At 50.5% G+C, this 9,924-nt stretch overlaps 1 protein-coding gene across 3 annotated transcripts in view; it reads left to right on the forward strand.

The window, feature by feature from the left end:
* The window catches only part of HIP1 (huntingtin interacting protein 1), a 125,809-nt gene extending 120,394 nt beyond the window's left edge, over positions 1-5,415 (forward strand). For all 3 annotated transcript variants that reach the window (XM_084764577.1, XM_084764579.1, XM_084764578.1), the window contains exons 31-32: positions 617-698; positions 1,268-5,415. In XM_084764577.1, the coding sequence (XP_084620703.1) occupies positions 617-669 (53 nt within the window). In that variant the 3' untranslated portion in view covers positions 670-698; positions 1,268-5,415. The remainder of the gene's footprint in view (positions 1-616; positions 699-1,267) is intronic.
* Positions 5,416-9,924: the final 4,509 nt, after the last annotated feature.

The following is a 9,924-nucleotide window of genomic DNA, read 5'->3' on the forward strand; positions in this document are numbered from 1 at the left end:
TGTAACTCCATAATCTGACACCCTCACACAGATAGACATGCAGGCAAAACACCAGTGCACATAAAATAAAAAAAATTTTAAATGCCGCGGGGTGGTGGCACACACTTGTAATCCCAGCACTCGGGAGGCAGAGGCAGGCCTCTGAGAATTCGAGGACAGCCAAGGCTACACAGAGAAGCCCTGTCTTGGAAAAGGAAAAAGTAAAAATAAAGAGGGCTGGGGACATAGCTGGGTTGTGTTATGCCTGCCTAGGATTCTCTGCTCAGGAGCTGGGATGTGGCTCAGCAGTAGAGCACTTTGATTAGAGTGCTCCGGTGACTCCTGATTACCTGGCTGGTCCCTGAACCTAAGGCGGAAGGAGTGGCCTGACTCTTCAGAGTTGTCCTCTGTCCCAGGCCAGAGACCCGCCATCGCCTGCTGCTGTATGCAGCTTCCTTTGTGCCCAAAGGGGGTGGGTCCGTCACGGGCAAGATTGTTGTTGCTTATAGATTGATTATTCCTGGACATAAGGATGCTGCTGTATAACAGCCATGAGCTTGACAGTGTCACGTGCCAACAGTCTGTTGCGTGTGTTTGTGTATACATGAGGTTCCATGTGATTTGTTACTGTTTTTAGGGACAGAAGCGTCGCCTTCTACTGCTCAAGAAGCGATACCCGAGAAAGAATAGAGCCGAGCCAACGCCCCACACGTCAGAACGTAAATCCTTGTTCCCCTTCTGTTTGTGATGTTCCCCACCGTGGCACACGAGGGCCTTGCAGACCTCTCCATTGACAAAAGCTGAAGGCCACCATGTGTCCTTGTGATGCCACCTATGTGCATATGCGTGATGAGTTCCCCCCCCATGCGCGCATGCATGAGTTCTTTTTCTTTCTCCCTATGTGCGCATATGTGATAAGGTTTTTTTTCCCTGTGTGCACATGTGTGATTTTTTTTTCCTATACGTGCATGCGTGATTTTTTTTTTCCCTCTGCGCACATGCGGTTATTTTTCTTTCTCCCTATGTGCGCATGTATGATGTTCCCCTCTTTCCCCCCCCCCCCCGGCCCCCCCTCCCCATGTGCGCATGTGTGATAAGTTGATGTCCAGGCAGACCAGGGTCGGCCACAAAGCAAGCTGAGGTCCACAGAAAAACAGCGACGTGGCCAAGCTGTCTTGCCTAACATCCACTTCCTCACCAGTTATGTCTTTCTTAGGCTTCTTTGTCGTTGTGAGCTTGGAGAGGGGACATCTTACACCTATTCTTTTTTTCCCCCCCTCCTCCTCAGTTTTTTGCATTTTGTCATTTGCACAAACTTATGAGCATCTGAACTCCGCTGGATTCCATACCAGACGGCTGCCTGGATCCACGCGTCAGAAGAACAAGAAGGCACGGTCAGCCTGGCCGGTCACGCCAAAGCAACGGCTCTCCCAACACACACTACACTTTCGGTAGCTCAATGGATCCCCTCCTGCCTATGATTAGGTGGCCGTCTGGGTCTTTGGTTTCCTATTTTGAAAGTTTCACACAGCCAACTTTCCCAAGGAGGGTTCCAACCCCACCCCCAGCCCCACCCTGAGCTCTGAGCCTTCTGAGATGAATACCGCCCCCCCCCCCAATACACACGCCATGGTGCGGCTCAGGCTACGCCTTGGTGCTCCAGCTCAGCCCTTCTGTCGGCCAAGGCCACCCTCTAGGGTGACAGCTCTCCTTGGAAGCCTGAAGCAGAGCTAGTGCCTTTACTTCCTGACCCTGGATGCCAGCGCGCAGCATCTGTCCACCTTCACTAGCCGGGGAGCACCAGAGTTTTGTTTTGTTTTTTTTTTTAAAAAAAAAGAAGAAGACAGGAAAAGGTACAGGGGCCCAGCTGTTCAGGGGACATATTTCTTAGGAGCTCCTGTGACCTGGTTCACCTCCTGTCACGTGCTGGAACAGAGCTGGTGTGAACAGCAACACTATATGCCCAGAGCGAACTTCCTGTGCCATGTCACTTGGGCCACCCTGTCAAACCTAGGCAAGGCCCTAAAGAGGGACAAATATAAAGGAACGGGAAGTGGTTCCTTCTCCAGCTGCCCGCTTCTGCGTCCTGTTGAACCAGATAGAGACAGTTCTGTGCGGCAGAACCACAGGATCAGAACCACTTGCTCCCATCAGGAAAAGGACTCCGCTCGGTGTAGGATTCTTCTTACGTATGCATTTATTACTAACAATCTCCACGCAACACCCGCCCCAGAGGTGCTCGGAGCAATCAGGACTGACGCTGACTGGACCAGGCGTGCCCTCTGCCGTCTGTTCTTCACAGATCCCAGGCAAGGCTAACAGAGTCATCCCTGGCCATTTCCAGCCTCGGATTCCAAAGCACGCAAGTTCCTCGAAGCGTTGAAGAGCAGGGATCGGGAGAAGGGGGACCACTGGCCGTGACACCGTCCCCATGGCCACCCGCTCACTCTTGCTCCCGTGCAAGACAGGATAGGCACAGAGGGCATCCTGCCTAGACACAAGCAGCTGGACCCTTGAATTAAGTGACCTTCTGATCTGTAGGGTGGGGCAGGGAGGCGGCCTGTGTCTTCCTTCTTCATATATAGTCATACAGAGGTGGCGGCCAGCAGGCCCTTGATCCTGTCCCCAGTGGGTGGAACAGGGCTCAGCTTCGCTGGGTAATGGCTTGTGAGACTAATGCTTGATCACTGTGAATCAACCCCGCCCCCTTCTTCCTGCTCTACCCACCCCCACCCTGTCTCCAGGTGTTTTCTCAGTGGGTACCCCCAAAGCTCCCAGAGTCCCAGATGACTGCTGAGTCATGTGACCTCTACATTGGGCTAACGGAGTCAACCTTGCAGTAGAAACAGCCCATTCTGGTGCCAGAAATCTGCTTCTGTGCTTAGCGTTTCTTGAGTCCGAGGCCCAGAAGGAGCAGTGTGTGGCACCGTTGGCCCAGTTTGGGCCAATCAAGCCAATGCTCATGGTAGGTCAGCTCTCCCAAAGGTGGCTACGTAGTCCTTGCTTCTAGGATCAAAGCAGTCGCACTCTTGTCCCAGCAAGAGGAAATCAAACACACCTGTCTGAAAAGCCACTGTCATTTTTAAAACATGACTAAACTCTGCCTGGATAACAAAAGTCAAGAGCCCCAGCCCAAAGGTCAGCCAGTGGCATGAGAGGGTCCCATCTGTACTTTGCAGTAGCTCGTCAGAGGCTGCCTTTCTCTAGTCAGGCATGCTAGTGTGTGCCTGTAATCTTGGCACTCCAGAGACTGAGGCGGGACGATCCTCAATTTAAGGACAGCCTTGGCTACATACTGAGATCTGTCTCAAAATAAATAAGTAAAAATAAAAGCAGGTTATATATGTCTGCGTATATAGATTTATATAGCTGGTTTTTTTGAGGCAAGGCCTTACTGCATAACCCTAGTTGGCCTTGAGCTGACTATGTCCGTACACCTCACCGTCCTTAAACTCACAGAGGTTTCCTCTGCCTCTGCCTCCTGAGTGCTGAGATTAGAGCTGTGAGCCATCTCACCCAACCTGGACTATAATTTGTTGGCTCTGATGCTACCCAAGTCTTTAACCTAGTGGCTGGATTCTGAAATTTTTTTACAGTGCAAAGGGAGGCTCATGGCTTTTTTCTTTTTTTAATTCCTGAGGCTCCTTAGATTAAAATGTGCTGCAGGGGTGTAGGCAAATCCAACAGACAGGGAACTGAGCGCCTGGAGAGATAGCTCAGTAGCCAGGAGCACTTGCTTCTCTTTCAGAGGACCCACGGTTCCCAGCACCCACATCATGTGGCTCACAACCACCTTGACTCCAGCTCCTAGGGATCCGATGCCCTCTACTTCATGGCATGCACTCCTATGGATGCACGGTGCACACACGTACTTTGAAGTAAAAATAACTCTTGGAAAAGTACATTTTCAAGACAGAACATTGACAAAATAATGGCTTGGGGTGGGGTGAAAAGGAAGCTCAAATCTAGCCGTGTCTAACTTGGTATTGTAGTTTTCTGGTGCCTCGAGGTTATGTGTGTGCTTAGATCTGCCCTTGTGGGGTTAGGGCTTAGCTGAGCAAGGAATTTAAAAATAACTGTAACAGGCTTGTCAGTGCACGTGTGTAATCTGAGCACTTGAGACTAGAGGCAGAAGAGTTGTGAATTCCGGTCTAGCCTGGGCTATATACTGAGACCTTATCTCAGAGAGAGAGAGAGGGAGTGAGGGAGAGGGAGGGGGAAGGAAGCAGAAAGAAATGAGACTCTAATGTAAATGGCTTGACTGTACTGACCACAGTGCTATTCCTAGAATCCCATGTGTGTAAGCAACGTAGCCCAGTAGCTGGGAGACTCACACCCCCAGGACACCCTGCCCTAGTGTGGCTGCCAAGTCAGACACCAGGGTTTATAACAGGTAACCAGAGTTCACAAGTGCTTGCCATTCTGGTCACATTAGTGTTCTATGGCCTCTTTCATCTTAGGAGGAATTCCTCCTCATCTTAGGTCTGGGGGAATTTTTACTTCTTAGTCAGTGGCTTGGTTGGGTCTCTGGCACTGTTTGACCCTAATTTTTTAATAGTGTCTCTGGGACTTGCTAGAAAAGCAAGTCTTTGGGCCCAACACTGACCTGGCAATAAGAGTGGCTTTGTCCTCTCGGCCATCTTGGAACCTTCGTATTGGCCTTCCAACCAGAGGGCGTTGCCTTCTCACCATCTTTGAGCATCTTCCACGTTGGCATCCAACAAGGATGAGTTCTGCCCACTGTCTCCATCATCTTGGAGTCTCCACATTGACCTTCCAACCAGAGCAGCTTTGCCCTCTCCGCCATCTTGGATCCTCCATATCGGCCTTCCAAATAAGAGTGGCTTTGCTCTCTCTCTCCACCTCTCGGGTTCTCAGAGACCACGCTGTCTGTAACGTTGGAAACCACCACTGCAGCACTTGCCAGCTATCAACAGTGATCCAGAACAGCCATTTGCCACCCTTGGCTTCCAGGAGCCAAAGCCAGAAATGGTTAGTTAGAGGTGACTGGATCCAGTTGCGAGCATAGAGCCTTCCAGACACGTGTTTCCGGTGACCCTCAACTACCTCAGGTTTGAAGACCCTATGTTAGACTGATTGCCACTCTAGGGACAAACCGAGGAATCCGGTTAAATCTTGGCGATGACTTAAATGTCTCAAGCTTATAACAGATTCTCAAACGTGCAGGGATGGGGTTGGTTTTTTTTTGTTTGTTTATGCCCTCCCCCTTCTGTTTTTAACCTTTCCCCACCATTTCCCATTAGAATAGTCCCTACAGTGAATTTCACTTTTCACAGAGTGCCTACCTTCCCAGGGCAGGTAGCCACCGGCTCTTGTTTCCTCACAACAATACTTTTATTATGGAGTGACGACCTCTCTTTGTATAATGCATTGCATCTGTGTTTTTCATTTTTCCAATAAAGATGTCAGCCTGGCTATGGAGAACAGTGGTGAAAAAGGACCGAGTGGCCCTGACAATTGGGCACCAAGTGTTTGGTTTCTGTGTTTTGAGACACATAAGATTCACATGGCAAGCTGGGCGACGGTGCACACCTTTAATCCCGGCACTTGGGAGGCAGAGGCAGGTGGATCTGTGTGAGTTCGAGGCCAGCTTGGTTTACAAACCGAGTCCAGGACAGCCAAGGGTACACTGGGAAATCTTGTCTCGGGGGGAAAAAAAATCACATGGCAGTTCACAACCACCTTTAGCTCCAGTGCCAGGGTATCCGACATCCTCTTCTGACCTCGGACTCATATATGGGCTACACACACTAAAGTTACGGGGTTTCTCTGGGTAGCCCTTTGCCCTGGAACTGGTTCTGTAAACCAGGCTGGCCTTGAACTTAGAAACCCTTCTCTGCCTTCTGAGTGTCAGGATTAAAGCTGGGCACCACCACACAAATATTAAAAATACAAAGAGAAGTTAGAGGGAAGATTTGCCACTTAAGAATGCTTGCTGCTCTTCCAGGGGACCGGGGCTCAGTTCCCAGCACTGACATCAGGTCCCTTTCCAGGGCACCCTGCACCCTTTCCCAGCTTCTGCTGCTGTCAGCACACACTGGTGTTTATACAGACAAGCGAGCACGTACACATACATTTAAAAATAACAAGAAACATTGGTTGAAGCCGGGCGTAGTGGCGCACGCCTTTAATCCCAGCACTCGGGAGACAGAGGCGGGCGGATCGCTGTGAGTTCGAGGCCGGCCTGGTCTACAAAGTGAGTCCAGGACAGCCAAGGGTACACAGAGAAACCCTGTCTCGAAAAACAAAAACATTGGTTGGCAAGCTGGGGCTGGGACTTAATGGTAGAGTGCTTGCCTGCCGAGCATTGAGCTGTGGGTTCCAGCTGCAGCACGGTACACAACAGGAGAAAGGAGCGCCATAGCAGTGTACACCTGCAATCCCAGCTTTGGGAGGCAGAGGCAGAGGCAGGTGGAGTATACACTCGAGACCAGCCTGGACTACCTAGTGGTTTCAGTATCCTAGAAAACAGGTGTAGTGCTCACCTAGAGTGTTCGAAGCCATGGGCTTATAGGCATTTCATAAACCAAGGCAGGTGGCTTGTGGCTGCAACTCCAGTCCTTTGGAGATAGAGGCAGGAAGATCAGCAGTTCAAGGACATCTTTGGTGGCTGCATAGGGAGTCTGAGGTGGGGGGGGTGGGGCTGGGGGTAGGTGTTACACCAAGCCGGTTTTTTTTTTTCTGAGACAGGGTTTCTCTGTGTAGCCTTGGCCGTCCTGGACTCACTTTGTAGACCAGGCTGGCCTCCAACTCATAATTATCCACGTGCCTCTGCCTCCCAAGTCCTGGGATTAAAGGGTGGCCCAGTTTACCAATCTGTTTTTTTTTTTAAATGATTTAAAAATAAGAAAAGAAACATTGTATTTATTAAACATTTTCCATCCTCTTTAAACACTACTGGGTGGGAATGATATAACCAGAAAGGTTTGAAGCATCCGTACTGTAAAATACTGGAGGGTCAGGCCTCTTAGGCTGGTGTTAGTCCCTCCCTACTGTAGAGATGCAGCCTTAGCAGTCCTGGACTCGCTTTGTAGACCAGGCTGGCCTCAAACTCACAGTGACCCACCCACCTTCCTCTGCCTCCCGAGTGCTGGCATTAAAGGCATGCGCCTACACAGCCCAGGCAGGCCCAGAACTTGCCGACCTCCCACCTCAGCCTCACAAGGGCTGGATCACAGCTATCTGCTTGGCTCTCTTCTTTGTGGATGAGGCATCTGGGCCAATTGTCTATCACCCCCAGCCCTTATCTACCTATGGGTCCCTCTGGCCTTCTTACGGTGACAGCACCAGGCTGCAGCCAACCCTGCACTGGCAAACTCACCATGCAAACCAGCCTCATTCTGTTGTTTACTCCGGGAAGCTTCTGGTGGCTCCAAATGGCTTGGTCTGAAAACTAAGAAAGCATGTGGAAGCCGGGTGTGGTTCCAGGACAGCCTGAGCTGTTACACAGAGAAACCCTGTCTTGAAAAAAACAAAAGCAAAACAGAAATGTGAGGGCCAGGGAGATAGCACAGTGGATAAAGTGCTCACTGTGCAGGGGTGACTTGACCTGACCTTGAATCCCCAGAACCTGCATCAGGGCCAAACATGAGAGTACAAACATCTGTGATCTTAGTGCCCCTGCAGAGAAACTGAGGTGGCAACCAGGGACCCAAGAAGCTCTCAAGCCACTTGTCTGGCCTACGCAGTAGAAAGGGTCAAAAGCAAAGAGCCAGACATCTGCCTTAATTAACACCACGGCAGGAAGGAAAGGGTTTGTTGGTTGGTTTGTTTTGTTTTGTTTTGTTTTCCAAAACAGGGTTTCTCTGGGTAGCCCTGGCTGTCCTGGACTTGCTTTGTAGACCAGGCTGGCCTCGAACTCACAGCGATCTACCTGCCTCTGCCTCCCGAGTGCTGAGATTAAAGGCGTGCGCCACCACACCCAGCGGAAGGGTTTGTTTCAGCTGACACCGTAGCCCAGAATAAGGGAAGCTGAGGCAGGTCCTGAAGCAGAGGGTCATTGAAGAATTCTGCTTACTGACCTGTTTCCCCATGGCTTGTTCCTCCTACTTTCATATAGTGTCCAGGACCACCTGCCCCCATGTGTGTGTGTGGAGGGGGGCGGGGCTCGGGGCACTACCCACAGTGGGCTAGACCCTTTCTGCATCAATCATTAACCGAGAAAATCCGTCCAGGTTTGTGTCAGATTGACAAATAGGACGTCACCTGTGTTTGTCTTCTGGCTTCCATAGATCTTCATGGTGGTCACAGGCATGAATGTGCACTCGTGCCTGGTGCCTGGGTTTGTGCACGCATGCGCGCGTGCGCACACACACATAGATGCAGAAGTAATTTCAGGAGGTAACAAACATATCAAGGGAAATGTCATACGAAAGGAAGCAAGCCAGAAGAGGTAAAGACGGACATGTGAAGGAAGGTGATGCCGGAGATGTGTATGCCTCCAGGTGTTTGCTTTAGGCACCATGTTTAATGAGCAGGGTATACAGTGTGGGTGACACATCCGTCTCTCTTGGAGCTTGCAGTCTGGTGGGCAGCTGATAGAATACAGTGGGCTTCACGACCCAAAGGGTGAATGAAAAAGAAGCTAAAGAGGGGAATGAATAACGTGATTAAAGAGGTCAAGAGGGCTGGGCATGGTGGTGCACACCTTTAATCTCAGCACTCAGGCAGGCGGATCACTGTGAGTTCGAGGCCAGCCTGGTCTACAAAGTGAGTTCAGGACAGCCAAGGCTACACAGTGAAACCCTGTCTTGAAAAGCAAGAAAAAAATCCAGACGTGGTGGCCCACACCTTTAATCCCAGCACTCAGGAGGCAGAGGCGGGCGGATCGCTGTGAGTTCGAGGCCAGCCTGGTCTACAAAGTGAGTCCAGGACAGTCAAGGCTAACACAGAGAGACCTTGTCTCGAAAAACCAAAAAAAAATAAATAAATAAATAAATAAATAAATAAATAAATAAATAAAATAATAAAGAAGTCAAGAGAAGGGTTCGCCCGATGGCTCAGCAGGTAAAGACAACTGTAGCCCAGTCTGATGACCTGGGTTTGGTCCCCAGGATTTAAGTGTGGAAGGAGATAGTCTACTCCCACACATCTCCCTCCGACCTCCTCCTGTGTGCCATGGCGCATATACATGCTCACACGTGTGTGCAAAATAAATAAAATTAAGTAAAAGCTGGCCGGGCGAAGTGGCACACGCCTTTAATCTCAGCACTCGGGAGGCAGAGGCTGGCGGATCGCTGTGAGTTCGAGGCCAGACTGGTCTACAAAGTGAGTCCAGAACAGCCAGGGCTACACAAAGAAACTCTGTCTCGAAAAACAAACAAAAATTAAGTAAAAGCTGACTGGGCACGTGGGGGAGGGGATATATTAAAGAATGGCCAAAGTCCACGGTGGCTGAGAGGGACCAAAGTGGCATTTGCACCATCGGAGGTTAGATAATCACAAAAACGGTTGTTCGAGCACCGAAGAGCCAGGGAACTTGTTCAGATACAAGAGGCTGGAAGCACAGTCCAGCCTAAAGTCCAAGGCTTCGGCAGCGGCAAGGAACAGCCTTGCTGAGGAAGGTGTAATGGCACACACTGGCTGCCTAGCTTCATCCTCCTGTTGCTCTGCTCCATTGGCCAGTCAGCCTCGCCGAAGGTAGGAAAGGGAATGGGGAAAAGCCAGAAAGGAAAAGGAGAAGGGAAGGGAAAGGAAAAGGAAGAAAACGAAAAGAAAGAAAATAAGAAAGAGGAGAGAAAATAAACCCTACTTACAAGACTCAAAGCACGTGCATTTCCTCCCCACCCCCACCCCCCACCGCTTTCAAGCAAAAGCTAGCAGTTGATTGGGAGCAGGAGCTGCTGCCTTGTTGCCTGGCAACCAACTGCCTTTGGGGCCTCTCGCAGGAGCCGCCCTGTAGTGATGTAAGTAGCACGCGGTGTG

Source organism: Acomys minous (genome assembly GCF_964271855.1).
Source record: "Acomys minous genome assembly, chromosome: 16".
In the NCBI taxonomy this organism is placed as follows: Eukaryota; Metazoa; Chordata; class Mammalia; order Rodentia; family Muridae; genus Acomys; species Acomys minous.